This window comes from Gymnodraco acuticeps, unplaced genomic scaffold (assembly GCF_902827175.1).
Source record: "Gymnodraco acuticeps unplaced genomic scaffold, fGymAcu1.1, whole genome shotgun sequence".
Classification (NCBI taxonomy): Eukaryota; Metazoa; Chordata; class Actinopteri; order Perciformes; family Bathydraconidae; genus Gymnodraco; species Gymnodraco acuticeps.
In genome coordinates, this window is record NW_022990284.1 from 184,635 (window position 1) to 201,149 (window position 16,515).

The 16,515-nt window shown below is 40.4% G+C and overlaps 1 protein-coding gene and 1 long non-coding RNA gene across 2 annotated transcripts; one reads left to right on the plus strand and one right to left on the minus strand.

Annotated features, from left to right (window-relative positions):
- The first annotated feature begins 1,831 nt into the window (after positions 1 to 1,831).
- LOC117549704 lies at positions 1,832 to 6,089 on the plus strand. Its single transcript, XR_004569523.1, has 2 exons — positions 1,832 to 1,928; positions 4,703 to 6,089. It is a non-coding gene; the product is annotated as an uncharacterized LOC117549704 (long non-coding RNA).
- LOC117549703 (metabotropic glutamate receptor 7-like) lies at positions 3,085 to 16,071 on the minus strand. The gene is made up of 3 exons (XM_034221786.1): positions 15,932 to 16,071; positions 15,537 to 15,783; positions 3,085 to 5,340 (listed from the first exon to the last, which is right to left on the minus strand). Exons 1-3 carry the CDS (start codon positions 15,959 to 15,961, stop codon positions 5,291 to 5,293), a joined length of 327 nt encoding a protein of 108 aa, XP_034077677.1. The 5' UTR covers positions 15,962 to 16,071; the 3' UTR covers positions 3,085 to 5,290.
- Between the last annotated feature and the right edge of the window lie 444 nt (positions 16,072 to 16,515).

The following is a 16,515-nucleotide window of genomic DNA, read 5'->3' on the forward strand; positions in this document are numbered from 1 at the left end:
TTCTGTGTGACACGAAAAAAAGGGGGAAATCGTGTTGGTGAATACGAATCAATAGATTACATGTCGTGACTGTAACACGAAATGCCGTGAGACTGGGTTCAATATCTACACTGCCCGTTTTTTTACAGTAAGCCTTAGTGGTTTCTGTCCTGGATTAAATTGTAACGCTATAAAAGACGAGACCAGTGTTATGATTTATATTTGAAGCAAAGCCTCTCTCACAACGCTAACAATGGGGATCTATCATAGCTAAATACGGTCTGCTGAACTGGTTAGCTAGCCATTTGCCAAATCCTGCATCAGCTGAAGGTACGAAGCGACTGGATGCAGATCTTTACAGTGAAAAGTGAAGCTCAGTCACAGCGAGCTGGGTGCTGCCGCCTAGTGGCTGATTGAAGCAACGCAGCTGGACACACACGTCCAAAAAGAGACACAACATTACGACAGTCACAAAACGACTACAAAATGAGAACATAAAGACACTCATTTCCAAAAGACACAACATCCCACAGAGACACAACATAAGGCCAGTGAAGGAAGAAGCAGCAGAAGGTGGAGGTGATGGAGTCTGATGTTTATCAGTCTGAGATCTCTCCATCATTCAGAGACGACCTCTCTCACAAACAGTCTCAGAGGGATTCAGGACTTTTATTCTGCCAGAGTTTTAAAAGACCGTCAGCTCAGTCTTCAGAAAGTCATCGGTATCGATCAGCAGCTCCAACAACCAGACAGGGAATATCTTTCTGTCTGTTTTCCTCCAGACTTCGCAGACGTTAGCTTCATATTTAAAGGAAGACAGCACCCTTATCATTAGTTTGTATTGGGGGGATTCATTAGAACTTTAAATCAGCTGTTTTAAACAAACTTTATATTTCTGTTTCTCCCCTCGCTGTGTGATGACTCACCCGTATCTCCCCCCCCCCCCCCCTCTCTCTCTCTCTCTCTCTCTCTCCCTCTCTCTCTCTGTGAGGATGCACAACAACCAACCTTCAGTTTCCAATTAGATCAGTGGCAGCCGAACCAATTAGTGTTTCGGGGTTAGAGATATCCTCGCTGCAGACAAACATGCTGACACAGCTTCTTCTACTTCTGGGAGCACAACAACAGAAATATGTTTTATAACCAGGTAGAGAAATCAGGGATGGATCAGTCCAGATATCTGAAATAACATATTTTATATCCTGTGAGATTTTACACAAGTGTGTGTCAACAAAATGTTGGTTTATGTGCGCAGAAGTCCTCCGACAAAAAGGCATCGACTGTCTGCTCGTGGTGCTCAGTGAGGGTCATTGATTAGCTCAGCTGCAGGTTCACGAGAAATGGACACAGTGCTTAGTGAGGGTCATTGATTAGCTCAGCTGCAGGTTCACGAGAAATGGACACAGTGCTCAGTGAGGGTCATTGATTAGCTCAGCTGCAGGTTCAAGAGAAATGGACACAGTGCTCAGTGAGGGTCATTGATTAGCTCAGCTGCAGGTTCAAGAGAAATGGACACAGTGCTTAGTGAGGGTCATTGATTAGCTCAGCTGCAGGTTCACAAGAAATGGACACAATTATTGATAATAACTCAAATATAAGACGGATGTTGTCATAACGTTTTGCTGTTGATAAATGCTGACCCACACCTTCACTTCAAGTCCTCCAGACTTTTCGGTGTTTTGATTATCCGTTCACCGAGGAAGCATAAAGGCAAGTTTCTTCAAGCATTTAAGATAACAAACGGGGGTGAAATACACCTTAAAAGTGTTCTTTACGTCAGTGGCTTTATCATATAATATCTAACCATTTCTTTTACCATCCTCCCATTTCACATGTAAAAATATGTATGTTTGGCAGTGTGATCCTTCATTTACCACGACTCCCTCCACATGTATTCTACTCATACAACCTGGTCTCAGTGTGGCGGGTAGAGATATGGATCCGTTCAGGTGAGCGTTTTCTGCACCGGCTGCACGTTTGTTTTATTGATGAAACTCAGGGGAAAACAAGCTGCTTAGGAATTGAGATAAAGTGGCTCCTTTTGTGAAACCCTCCCATGCAGTTCAGATACTGGAACCATTTTAAATCTCAGTTAGAGCAAAGAACAGGAAGAACGACACGTGGAGATCACACTGGAATATACTGAAGAGGGTTAGGAACATTTTGAGAATCTCAGAATTCTGAGAAAGAAATTATTCTGACTTTAAAAAAAAAAAGATTTCGAAAACATTTTCTGACTTTTCCAGAACATTTGAACTTTTTCAAAAACTCTGAATTCTAAAAAGAGAAGGAAGTAACGACCTCAGATATCTGAGAAAAAGAGTAAAACATTCTGAGACTAAAATAATTTCTGACCTTTTTTGAAAATGTCTGAATTGTTGAGAGGAAAAATATTCTGAGGAAAAAAGTGTAAAAACTCAGAGGGAAACAATTATTCCGAAAAAGTTTAGATTCTGTGGCAAAGATATTTCAGAGTAATACTTCAGTAAGTTACACCACTGTGATTACATGACACTTTTCTGAAAGGCAACAATTATTCTGTCTTCTTTCTGAAAAAAAGACAGACTTAAATCTGACAACATATTGAGAAAAAAAAAGTATTTATGACATGTTTTGGATATCTCAGAATGCTGAGTAAAAAGTGTTAAAATGTAAAGAAAATGTTCGTATTGTTTTTTGGAATTTCAGAAAAAGTATTTTTTGAGATCTCAGAATTATGAGAAAGTAAACATTCTGAGAAAGAAAATAGTTCAGACTTTTCCCAAAATGTAGTTTTTTTCTGAAAATCTCAAACTTTTTAAAGGAAATAATTCTGACATGTTTCTGAAAATTCTGAAAAAGAAAATAACGATCTCAGAATTCCTAGAAAAAAATAGAATTTCTGACAAAAAAGAAAAATTCTGTCTTTTTGAAAAGCTCAAAATACAATTGATCTGAGACTTTTTTCTGAATATCTCAGATTTCTGGAAATAAAGTTGACATTTTGAGTGAAAAATATTTCAGAGTAATACTTCACGAAATTACTAAATGAATCTGTTCTGAAAGGCAACAGAAGAGTAAGACACGAGCACCACTGCGTTTCCTCAGGGAATGTATATAAAAAAATAACCAAATGTTTTTTATTTCATGTTGATACATTCTTGGACAACACCACAGAATAGTTGCATGAGTGGCCGAATGTAAATCTCTCAACAACATTGGCACATAAGCAGCAAGGGCAACATGAATATACCGAGTACAAACAGTAGAAAACATACATGCTTCCGGCTTTTTTAAAACAAGTATTTTTTTTTTTTTAAATATATATTCATCTTTTTTCTCCATTTCCCGTAGTTTCCAGGAAAATAAGAAACCAATCAAAGCCATATTCTGCTGTGAGAGAAAGTGGAATAAAGGAACGGAAAGGAAATGAAAAACAGTACAGTTCAGAGCAGACAGGTGGAATCAAACCGAGTTGTGAGGACTTCGTTATTATTATTTTTTTTAAAATCGGATTCAACATCGAACATATCAGGCATGCATTGACAACCTCGACATCAACACGTTGAGTTGGATCAGCAGACCGGGAATCACCGGGAATCCAGCGAGGTCCGGACCCCCAGAGGCTCTTTAACAACACAGTTAAGGGTCATCTTCATCATCGTCATCATCACAAAATACTGAGAGGTCGTCATGTAGGGACCACACAAGAGGGGGGGGGGGCTTCCATCATGGGACCACAAACATTTCAAACAGCTCCAACAGAAACATGCCAGGGCCTTTTCTTTTTTTTGTTGCTTCGTGTCCGCTGAAGGAATCTGATTTCCCCACGTCAGTTATTTGGAAACGTTAAACAGAAAGCACATCTCTGACGTTTTTTTTTTTTTTTTTGGAAAGGCATTACAGTATTTGAGACAAAGATCTCATTCCCAGTCACTTAATCAAAGAGTCACTAAAAGTTCGGAGGCATCCCGGTCTCATGCACATTCAGAATCACAAAGATAAAGCCCCTGAAAACATGGCTTCAAATCTCCGTTGAGTTTAAGTTGTAATACGTAATATTTCTGAGTTGAGATGTCTAAAAAAACCGAATAAATTGCATTGTTGACTAAAGTCATCATTGTTGACTAAAGTCATCATTGTTGACTAAAGTCATCATTGTTGACTAAAGTCATCATTGTTGACTAAAGTCATCATTGTTGATTAAAGTCATCATTGTTGACTAAAGTCATCATTGTTGACTAAAGTCATCATTGTTGACTAAAGTCATCATTGTTGACTAAAGTCATCATTGTTGACTAAAGTCATCATTGTTGACTAAAGTCATCATTGTTGACTATAGACATTGTTGACTATAGACATTGTTGTTGACTATAGACATTGTTGACTAAAGTCATCATTGTTTACTAAAGTCATCATTGTTGACTATAGACATTGTTGTTGACTATAGACATTGTTGACTATAGACATTGTTGTTGACTATAGACATTGTTGACTAAAGTCATCATTGTTGACTAAAGTCATCATTGTTGACTAAAGTCATCATTGTTGACTAAAGTCATCAGTGTTGACTATAGACATCATTGTACAAATAGCATTGTTGACAGAAGTCCCCAAATAACAGTAAGAAAGGTTTAATTTCATCGATGTTTCAACATCAATTCTTACTGACTTTAAACAGAGATGGTTTGCAGAGATCTTTGGAAAACCCTTGTGCTAATCAGAGTTGTATTTGTGTTTTCAGGGCCTTTCAGAGACGTTTCAGTGGCAGACATCAGACTCCTGTTGGTAGCGCGACAAAGCCCTCGAAATCTCAAAGCAGAGAATATGGCTTCAATAAGAAAACAATGTGCATCCAATAAGCAGAGAGCAAAAATAGACTCATCAACAACGTCCAAACCATCATCGCCTTGAAAGAAACCGTAAAGAGGAAATTAAAGCAACAACCAAAAAGAACATATAAGCCATAAAGAGCCACACTCGGGAGGACAGGAAGTCGGTTTAAAGACGAGAGGAGGCTTCGTTTGACATCAACGGCGGAGAGAAGACGTCCGCCATGTTCCTTCTCTGCATCACGGACACAATGATTTATTTTTTTACCTTCGACAACAAACCGCTCGCTCGCCTCTCTTTGTAAATGTGCTCAAAGTCCAGAGGAAAGTCCCAGCAGGCTTTGCTTCAGCTCCTGGAAGCCCGCGGTGGGCAATGAAGCACATGATACCAGAAAAATAAACAACATAAACTTCTCCTCCCTTTCCTTGTTTTCAGCCGGCAGGGCGGGAACATACTCTTCTTCCTGGTTCTCAGTTTCTCAGTCTCTCGCTCGATGGCTTCAGATCTCGTGGTCGTTGTAGCTCACGTATTTCTTCTTTGCTGCCGGACCTGAATAAGAGGAGAAAAAGGAGAATGAAATACGAGCTTCAGTCAGGTCTGTTGGCTGTTAGTGTAGCTGGAGGTTAGTGTTGAGATCAATGGGAAATGTACGGAAGAGGATTAGGGCCAAATGTGGACATTTTGTTGAGATCTGACCAAAGTGAAATTTTTTGTGATATCTGAGATGAGAGTCAGAATTTTGAGGTAAATATATATATTTTTTTCTTACATTTTCTCCAAAGTCTGTCTTTTTTTCTCAGAATTCTGAAGAAAAAGCATTTGGGATTTTTTTTAATGGAAACTCAAGAAAAAAATATATCTCAGAATTTGAGAATTTTACGGAAAATCTCAAAATTCCCAGAAAAAAAGACAGAAATTTGAGATAAAACATATTAAATGTTTTCCCCCAGAAAGGGAGAATTAGACTTTTTTTATTATAACAAATGTTTTCTAAAATAATTTTCAGAAGTTAGAATTTCTAGAAAAAATGATTTCTATTATTTTTCACGGAAAATCTCAAAGTTCTGCGAAAATACATTTCTGGCTAGCTCTAAAAAATGTGTTTCACATGTGGCCCTTATCTTCTTCCGTAGATTTAGAGTTTATGATTGCATGAAAATGAAATGTTAGAAGCTAAAACAGACGGTTTGAATCATGAAGGAGGATTGTGCCGTTTGCAGAGCCTGAGATCACTGACAATAATAACACCACCAAATGTCGAGCAAATTAAAAAAATCATTCGTGTTTGTTTTCAACTTCTATTCGTTGATCTTTAGAAAAAATCATGAGATAAAGATGACTTCATTTTCACTGAAATACCAACAAATAGCTCTCTTTGTGTGGGAGAGATTCCAGCCTCAGCAGACCATTTACATGCACTAACACCTAAAGAACACACACAGGAGAGGGAACACCACAGAAGAAGAATAGGCCTGTTTTCAAGAGCAGTACCCTTTAGTGTTGACCTCCTCCCTATCTCCCCCCTGCAGCGCCCCCGCCCCCCCCCCCCCCCCCCCCATCTAACGGACACCGCTGAACCTCGATGACAAACGGCTCGGAGCCAGAGGCCCATCATCAATCATGGCGGTGATAAAAGAGGAAATGGCAGAATATGCATATTAAAGCTGACTTTATCATAACGTGTCTTCTTCATAAAGAGAGGAGTCTTTTGAGCTTAGAGTCCACGGAGAGGAAGAGCAGTCCAACATTATTCAAGATTCAAGGCTTTATTGTCATGTGTGACAGCGTTACAATGTGGTTTCTGCTTTGCACTGAAACTGGGCGACGTCAGAGGTGAACCGTCAGGGCCTTCAAGGTATTCAGAGAACACCCTGGAACACTCAGATAAAACAAACAACACATCGATTTAATTTAAAATAAAATGTAATTAAATGAATAAATGAGAATGGTATCCGTGTTGTTGATCTGTAATATTACAGTGTTACGTTGATTTGTTTGTCCTTCTCGGACCATGCTCTACGCATTTCAGTGGTTTTGTGTTAGAAAAGAAAGCAACCAATCAGATCTTGTTCTGGGTCTCTGGGTAGAATCTCCTTCACCAAGGTATTCTACATCTTTGATCGAAGGCCCTGGCCGTTGCACTGACTGAGAGCGTACGTTTGGACTGACAGTTTGATCAACCAATCATATATTGATTTGTAGCCAATGGGCGTGTTCTTTCAGAGTTCCCCTCGGTTCCAGGTGCTCTAGAAGGCCCGCCAGTTAACTGGAGAGAGACAGAGGATCACGTAGTTTTTAACGTTGTAATGGCAACAGGTGAAGATGATGTTGTTGTGGAATTGTTGTCAGTACCCTTTTCAACGGACATTATAACGGCGGGGCGTGTGTGTGTGTCTACAGAAGGTTCAGTTGTGATAGACAAGGTTCGCCACTGGGCATCTTGTCAAAACGTGTCATCTTCGTGTTATCATCGGTGCATTCGCCCTCACTCTGATCGGGGCGAATGCCCGATGGCACCGATGATAACAAGATGCCCTCACGATGGCCTTCCGAAGGGCACAATTGACACACGAATTCAACACGAAAATGAACCTTCGCAAGGTCCTTCGGCAATTTTTTTGGCATGCCAAAGATTTTGCCACCGCTCACGAAGTTGCTGCCGGAGCCTGAGAAACTCCACCGGCGGTCATACGATGGCTTAAGATGCCCTCACGAATGGCCCGATGTTGCTACGATCACAGCCGAATTTGAACATTTCCTTTATCGTGTGTCCATCGGGTTTTTTATTGCACAACAAAATCATGTAAATATATTATGTAAATAACCCAATTTGTGTTCTGTGAAACTAAAAAGGATATAATATATTATTTTGAAGGACAGTTGACAGGAAGTTGTTGTTGCTATGGAAACAACATTACGGAGAAAACGTAATATTTTCTACATATAACGACGGATAAAGTAAAGAACAAAGTCTGAAGATATCAGTACAGTATCATAGTAACATAATTGTTTGTGTTACTTTCGTTGCGGTTGTACGTCTTAAATGTAATGTAAATGTTGCCTTCGTGTGTGGTTCGGGGCCATCTTCGTGCGAAATTCACAATTCCATATTCGTGTGTCCATCGGGTGTCAACTTCGGGACAGTGTGACAGGGCCTTTAGGAAAAGTGGTGGGGACCCTTTTTTCAGATTTTGAAAGCACTACTGCATTTAGGGCACCTACCGTCAAACAATACATACATTTTTGTACAACTAGTGCAGTAACTGCTGCAAAGCTATTCTCTATTCCATTAATACTAACATGTGAATTGGGTTAGTAGAAATTCACCCAGAAAGTGAGAACAGTCCTCCAGATTGAACATGTTCTCTTGAGCAGATAAACCTTTCTCAAAGTAGTTATTTGCACTATTTTCAGAACTGTTTAAACAGATTATCCTGATGCAAAGTGTAGGGGGGGGGGCACTAAATGAGCCAATCCTAAAAGTGGTGGAACCAGCGTCCCCAGTATAAATGACGCATACGGTGTGATGAGTGTGTGCAGAGGCACCGAGATCACTTACAAAATACAGATTTTCTGTAAATTTCATTTGAAATCTTTCTGAAACACAATTCTGACTTTTTTCTCAAAAGTCTGTCTTATCTCCAAAGTGTTCGTCTCGTTCCTCAGTTCCTCAGTAGATATCCGTCCAGGTGAGAAAGGCTAATCCCCAGAAACACACCTGCAGAGTTCCTGAGCTGCAGAAAGCGTGAGATTTGGAAGAAACGCTGTAAGGATTGTTTCTGAGAGCAGCCGGGGTTATCGGAGTTTCACGGAGATACAGAAACCTTTGTGAGGATTGTGAAGAGAGGCTGAGAGCCGTGAGAGAGATATAGAAGTCTTTGTTGTCGGGGAATCAGAGAGCAGAGATGAAGCCATCTGAAGAAACTGAGGGCCGTGAAGAGAGGCAGGTGAGAGGATTTAAACCTGGAGGATGAACAAGTTGCTGCTAAATTAATATGTAATATTCCCTTCCCTACACTCTTAATGTAATATCCTGCTTTATATCGTGTCTAAAGCCGTTCAATAGTTGTTTCTAGATCTTTTATCTTCACGTTCTACTATATACTTCCTACTTTTGAATGCTGTTTTAATTCTATTTCGAGATGTTTACATTCTAGTATTTAATTTCTACTTGTGTGCGATGCCTTGTCTTTTAAAGATGATGCTTATGCTGCTGCCAATGATGCTGCTTATACTGTATGTGTTTGTTTATGCTCCTAATGCTGCTGCTAATATGCTCTTTTTAAGTTAGAAGTAACAGAAACACAAACTGATTAAAATATGGAATTGATTTAAATGTTTTTCTTCTGACACTTCTGTTTTCCTAAGGCATGATGCACCTGCCCTCCATGCAACCTTTTCTAGCCGTTTTGGGTTGTTAACAGTTAACATATCCCCCACTCTGCCTTCACTTGAACACAGCAGAGCAAGTCAAGCAAGAGGCTAGTTTTGGTTCCTGCTTGATGCCGGTAGATGTTGTTTTAAAGCGAGCTAGTTAGCTGTGCACTGGAACAAATGCTGCTCCAAAAACAAGTTAAACAATAATGAAAACAAGCTGTTTTCACTTGAAATAAAGACAACAATCTGCAACAGAACATTAGCCTGGTGAGATGTCGTGAAATGAGAAGGGATATTTAGATAAATCACATCTTGTAATCAGCTGGAGAACTCATTTTGAACTATATTTGACCAGAACCACTAGGACTGGCTTATCTAAAGCCAGTTGAGTAGCACTTGAAATGTTTGGCTCTATGAAACCTGATGTACTTTATGATTCTGTTTTCTTCAAGGTTGTGTCTTCCTGGTCGAACGCACTTATTGTGAGTCGCTTTGGATAAAAGCGTCAGCTAAATGTAATGTAATGTAACCAGGACATGTTGTTACAATATAAGAAGCAAATGCTCAAAGGTTTTCTGATGCTAGTTGGAGATTTTCCAATAAATATGTGAACAAAAATAAGTTTCATCTGAGATACAACTCAAAATAAGATGTTTTGAGTGAACAAGATGATGCTTTGTCTAAAAACCAGACCTGGTATCTCTCTGCAGAGTCACTTCTGAAGTTCTCATGTCTGATATCAGGAGGAGAGACACATTCTGACTAGATATCAGACACAGATACTGGGCAGGGTGTTGAGTTTTTGTGGTGTGTGGTAGAGCTACAGTATGGAGGAAAGGGGGACCAGGTGTCCCACTCCTTTATTTATTATAATCATTTGTCCCACAAATTGAGACGATGTCCCCCATTAGCTGTGTCAGATGTCAATCAATCAACAAAGTCTAAAAATGTATTTAATTGGGTGTAGCCGGCGAGGGGCGATGTTTTGTTGGGAAAAAAATCCATTCAAACCAAATATATGTAAGTCCTTTACTTGCATAGTTTGTTCAAACACAAACACTCTTTGTCCCACATGTGGCTTGTTAGCAACCCTAATGGTGGATGAGGGGGAAAAGCACTCATTTTCCAGTATAGCTAAATACTGCTTTTCACTGTGCAGTATTTTACATTAAAGGTGGGTAAGTTTGAGAAACCGGCTCGAGATACACTTGTTGTTATATTCCATGGAATGCTCTTAACGTCCTGATAGCTATGAATATCTGAAGTGCTTTGAAGCCGTGGCGCTGTAAAAAGCTCGACCAATCATCTGAGCCGGCTAAAGTAACTGGATGGCCTACCTGCCTGTCAGCCTTCCATCGGGGCACAAACTGATCTCTGCCCTCATTGGTCATGAGCGCGTTCGTGTGTGTTGGAGGAGGGGCTCTGGCAGGAAGTGGCAGATTTTTTTCCGGCTGTGTATTTTCATATTCTAGCGCACTCGAGCTGGTTCCTCCAAAATTACCGACCCCACCTTTAATGGAGGGACCGTCTATGTTTCTTGTAGATATTTAATTGCTCTTTTTACTGCACTGTTAGTGTACAGTTTTATTATTATGCTGCTGTGTTTATTGGATTTTTGTATCTCTGGCACAACAATTTCCTTCTGGATAAATAAAGTCCTGTCTTATCTTTTCTTAGCCCATATTAGATCTAATATTACATGTTTGTTTTATAATTATTATACACAGTGTTCACTTGGTAAAGGTGGGCATTATTTCAATTACTTACCTATAATAATACATAACGATTTATATTCTATATTATAAATCCATACCTGCAAAGTAGCTTAGCTCAATTTGTAAAAGAAAACGTAGTGGAGTAAAAAGTAAAAGTAGCATACCGTGAAAATACTCAAGTGAAGTACAAGTACCTCAAACTTGTACTTAAGTACAGTGCTTGAGTACATGTACTGCGTTCTGGTTGCAGCATGCCTCGTGCAGAGTAATGTCCTGATAGCAGCAGAAACTGTAAATCTGCTCCTCAAACGGTCCCATCGTCTCCTCATGTAGAGTTAGCCTATAGCGCGGAGCAGGGAGGACGTGCTCACCCTGCAGGAAGCGGCTGCTTCCCTCGACTAAAGAGCAACGGGATTTCTCCAGAGGATTTAGGAAAATAGCTGGAAATAAGGTCTGTGGAAAACAAACCTGTTTGATAAATGCACGTTTTGTTCAGCCGGATAATCTCCACGTCTACTTTTATAATGTTCTAATCATAAATCTAATGGCGTGAAGCAAAATGCTAACGTGATGCTATAAAGGAGCTACAGGCGAGTCCAGCAGCACGACTTCAACGTCACGCCAACTTCAGATCCAGATTCAAACTCACAGATTCTAGATGGAACGAGTTGAAGCATTTGTTTGAACAGTCTGCAGGAGGCAGGGACTTGCTTTCAAGCAGAACAGAAACTAACTTAGAGGAGTGTTCACGTGTTCGGCGTAATGACGTACAACGGCCTCCACGACTTCTGTAGTCCTATTCAGCCACTTGGTAACAACCATCGTTTCTCAGACACGTCCACTCTTCAGAAATCACAGTGGGGTCACTGCTGATGATTTAATGTCCTAGAACAAAACGTGATGCGTCTCAACCACAGACCTTAGTTCAGATACTTTCCAAAACCCTATGGAGAGATCCCATTGGCTCTGAGACCAGGGAACAGGAAGTGGAGAAATGCTGACTCACTTCCTGGTTTTAGGACTCGTCACTGCACCGCTCTATAGGAGGATGTTGATAAAGAGCAGCGGAGGAATACCTAACACCCACAAATAAAACCCCTCCAGCAGATGAAGGTCAGCACAGCCAAGCAGAAGAAGATTCATTTGCTCTTACCTCTGATAAATTATGAAATTAGCCTGTCGAGGGGAGAAAACAGTGTTTGGTGAGAGGTGCTGAGAGGGGTCCCACTGAGAGGGGGTCACATGTCATTTCAATGTGTGCCTTCTTTCATTTCTGCAAACATTAAAGCTCTTTTATAACTGACGTCCTGTGGAACATCAGAGCAGGGGTTTTAATCTTTCATTTCAAAGGAAATTAGGTTTCTTCATGTTTGTCTAATATTTCAGAAGAGAAGTAGTTAGAGAAATAGGTTCAATATTTGGATTTGAAACGATAACATTTGATTTCCTGCTGCTAATGCTGTTACTAATGCTAATGATGCTACTGCTAAGGCTCCACCTGCTGCTAACGCTGATGCTAATGATGCTGTTTTCATGTTGGGAAAAGTAAAAATAACTCAAACTGAGCTAGTGACGTGTTAACAGCAAACCCAATGTTTTCCACACATTCTGCTGCTAATGCTAATGCTGCTTCTGCTAATGCTAATGTTGCTTCTGCTAATGCTAATGCTGCTTCTGCTAATGCTGCTTCTGCTAATGCTGCTTCTGCTAATGCTGCTTCTGCTAATGCTAATGCTGCTTCTGCTAATGCTGCTTCTGCTAATGCTAATGCTGCTTCTGCTAATGCTAATGCTGCTTCTGCTAATGCTAATGCTGCTTCTGCTAATGCTGCTTCTGCTAATGCTGCTTCTGCTAATGCTGCTTCTGCTAATGCTAATGCTGTTTCTGCTAATGCTGCTTCTGCTAATGCTAATGCTGCTTCTGCTAATGCTGTTTCTGCTAATGCTGCTTCTGCTAATGCTAATGCTGTTTCTGCTAATGCTGTTTCTGCTAATGCTAATGCTGTTTCTGCTAATGCTGCTTCTGCTAATGCTAATGCAGCTTCTGCTAATGCTGTTTCTGCTAATGCTGCTTCTGCTAATGCTAATGCTGCTTCTGCTAATGCAGCTTCTGCTAATGCTGTTTCTGCTAATGCTGCTTCTGCTAATGCTAATGCTGTTTCTGCTAATGCTGCTTCTGCTAATGCTGTTTCTGCTAATGCTGCTTCTGCTAATGCTAATGCTCTTTCTGCTAATGCTGCTTCTGCTAATGCTGTTTCTGCTAATGCTGCTTCTGCTAATGCTAATGCTGTTTCTGCTAATGCTGCTTCTGCTAATGCTGCTTCTGCTAATGCTAATGCTGTTTCTGCTAATGCTGCTTCTGCTAATGCTAATGCAGCTTCTGCTAATGCTGTTTCTGCTAATGCTGCTTCTGCTAATGCTAATGCTGTTTCTGCTAATGCTGCTTCTGCTAATGCTAATGCAGCTTCTGCTAATGCTGCTTCTGCTAATGCTGCTTCTGCTAATGCTAATGCTGTTTCTGCTAATGCTGCTTCTGCTAATGCTGCTTCTGCTAATGCTGCTTCTGCTAATGCTAATGCTGTTTCTGCTAATGCTGTTTCTGCTAATGCTAATGCTGTTTCTGCTAATGCTGCTTCTGCTAATGCTAATGCAGCTTCTGCTAATGCTGTTTCTGCTAATGCTGCTTCTGCTAATGCTGCTTCTGCTAATGCTGCTTCTGCTAATGCTAATGCTGTTTCTGCTAATGCTGTTTCTGCTAATGCTAATGCTGCTTCTGCTAATGCTGCTTCTGCTAATGCTGCTTCTGCTAATGCTGCTTCTGCTAATGCTGCTTCTGCTAATGCTAATGCTGCTTCTGCTAATGCTAATGCTGTTTCTGCTAATGCTAATTCTGCTAATGCTGCTTCTGCTAATGCTGCTTCTGCTAATGCTAATGCTGCTTCTGCTAATGCTAATGCTGTTTCTGCTAATGCTGCTTCTGCTAATGCTGCTTCTGCTAATGCTGCTTCTGCTAATGCTGCTTCTGCTAATGCTAATGCTGTTTCTGCTAATGCTGCTTCTGCTAATGCTGCTTCTGCTAATGCTGCTTCTGCTAATGCTGCTTCTGCTAATGCTAATGCTGCTTCTGCTAATGCTGCTTCTGCTAATGCTAATGCTGCTTCTGCTAATGCTGTTTCTGCTAATGCTGCTTCTGCTAATGCTGCTTCTGCTAATGCTGCTTCTGCTAATGCTGCTTCTGCTAATGCTAATGCTGCTTCTGCTAATGCTGCTTCTGCTAATGCTAATGCTGCTTCTGCTAATGCTGTTTCTGCTAATGCTGCTTCTGCTAATGCTAATGCTGCTTCTGCTAATGCTAATGCTGCTTCTGCTAATGCTGTTTCTGCTAATGCTGTTTCTGCTAATGCTGCTTCTGCTAATGCTGCTTCTGCTAATGCTGCTTCTGCTAATGCTAATGCTGCTAATGCTGCTTCTGCTAATGCTAATGCTGTTTCTGCTAATGCTGCTTCTGCTAATGCTAATGCAGTTTCTGCTAATGCTGCTTCTGCTAATGCTAATGCTGCTTCTGCTAATGCTGTTTCTGCTAATGCTGCTTCTGCTAATGCTAATGCAGTTTCTGCTAATGCTGCTTCTGCTAATGCTAATGCTGCTTCTGCTAATGCTGTTTCTGCTAATGCTAGAGTTGCTTCTGCTAATGCTGCTGCTAATCAATCAATCAATGTTTATTTATATAGCCCAATATCAAAAATGGTACATTTGTCTCTGTGGACTTTACAGATTGTACAGGATATGAATATGAATACTAATGCTAGTGTTGCTTCTGTTGCTGCTAATGTTAATATTGCTTCTGCTAATGCTAGAGTTGCTTCTGCTAATGCTGCTACTAATGCTAGTCTCTGTTAAATGAACTTATAAATAATAATAAAAAGCAAAAACTTCAGGTACTTTGCTAATTTGAATCACGTTTTGCTTTAAAATGTGTTTTTCTTAAAAAGGATTTTGCTTTATTTGTCTACCTTGTCAGCGTCATTCAGGGTCAAACACAGACCACTCTATTCACATTATTTTAATCTGGTTTCTTTCACATGTTGAAGACCCTGTTTTGTTAACTCACTGTCCAGGTTCTCACACAGCTATTGTTGCTTCTGCTAATGCGTTTTTGCTTCCGCTAATCTCTGTTCAATCAACCTATACCTAATAATTAGAAGCTACATTTTTTTGAAACTTCAGGTGTTTTGCAATTTAAAAAAATAATCATTTTTGGCTTTAAAATGAGTCAATATTGGATTGAATTTACATCTGAACAGAACACTTCTTCTTGCTTTATCTTTCTATGTTGTCAGGGTCTTTCAGGGTCCAACACAGACATCCCTGCACCACAATATTCATATTGTGATAATCTGATTTCTTTCACATGTTGAAGACCCTGTTTTATTAACTGTTGGGAAAATACTGAATGTACTATTTCAATATCAGAGTAGCACATGATAACATCTATATTGTGACTGTGTAACTCCCTCTCTTGGATATCAGCATGTGAAGGACACTGTTCAGGAACTAGTTGATGCTCTGTATGTGATGACTCCTTCCATTCTGGAGAGGATCACAGACACATGGATCCTGAGACTGAAGGGAGATTTCTCTAACTTGAACTCACTGTTGGGGTTCAGGTTCTCACACAGCTCGGTCTTGGCCTCTCCGTTGGGCCGGTCGCTGGCTTTGTGCGAGAGGCGGGACGACATGGTGGCGGCGGTGGCGACGGCCTTGAAGGAGCGTTTCCTCTTTTGCACGTTGAGCTCCGGGTGTAAGATGATGACGTAGACTTTGGGCATGAAAAGCATCCCGAGGGCCACGGACGCACTCAAGTTCATGGAGATGGTGAGGGTGGTGGTCTGGATGTACAGCTGGAGGGACAGAGGATAAAGGTAAGGAAGTAAATGCATCACAAGGCAAGGCAAGTTTATTTATATAGCAGCTTTCAACACAAGCAATTCAAAGTGCTTTAAAATAATGAAAACATTAAGAGCGCTAAGAAATAGTGGTTAAAAGGACCTGGGAGTTTGTTCCAGATATTTGGAGCATAATAACTGAATTTCTCCATGTTCTGACTCTGGGGACAGAAAGCTGACCAGGTGGTTCATGATGTAATCATTCAGTTCTTTATTAACCAGCAGCAGTAGTTTGGAGTCTCTGGAGGACAGGAAGCCAGTTCAACACTGCATTCAACCACTGACCCCCCCCCCCCCTATTTTCCTGTTCTGTTTATCTATTTTTTGTATTTCTTTGTTAGCCATTATTTTATTTTTTTTCTCTCGTCTCTTTTTCTCCTTTTAATTCTCTGTCAAAGCGTCTTTGAGTTTCATGAAAAGCGCTAAAAAAATGTATTATTGTTATTATTAAAGACCTCCAAAATCATAAAAGGAGCTCCAGTGAGTAGATTACTGCATGACACACACACACACACACACACACACACACAGACACAGACACACACACACACAGACACACACACGCACGCACGCACGCAGCGGGAGGCAAAACGAGCTGCGGATTCTAAAGGTATTCAATACATGTAGAGGAGCATCAACATATACTTAAAGTACCAACAGTATAAGTACTTGTACTTGAGAGTCAAA

Coding starts and splice junctions, on each gene's coding strand:
- LOC117549703 (XM_034221786.1), bottom strand. CDS start 15,961: ATGCTCCAAATATCTGGAACAAACTCCCAG. Junction 15,784..15,931: donor TATCTGGAACAAACTCCCAG/GTCCTTTTAACC, acceptor CTGTCCCTCCAG/CTGTACATCCAGACCACCAC. Junction 5,341..15,536: donor TGAGAACCTGAACCCCAACA/GTGAGTTCAAGT, acceptor CCTCTTATTCAG/GTCCGGCAGCAAAGAAGAAA.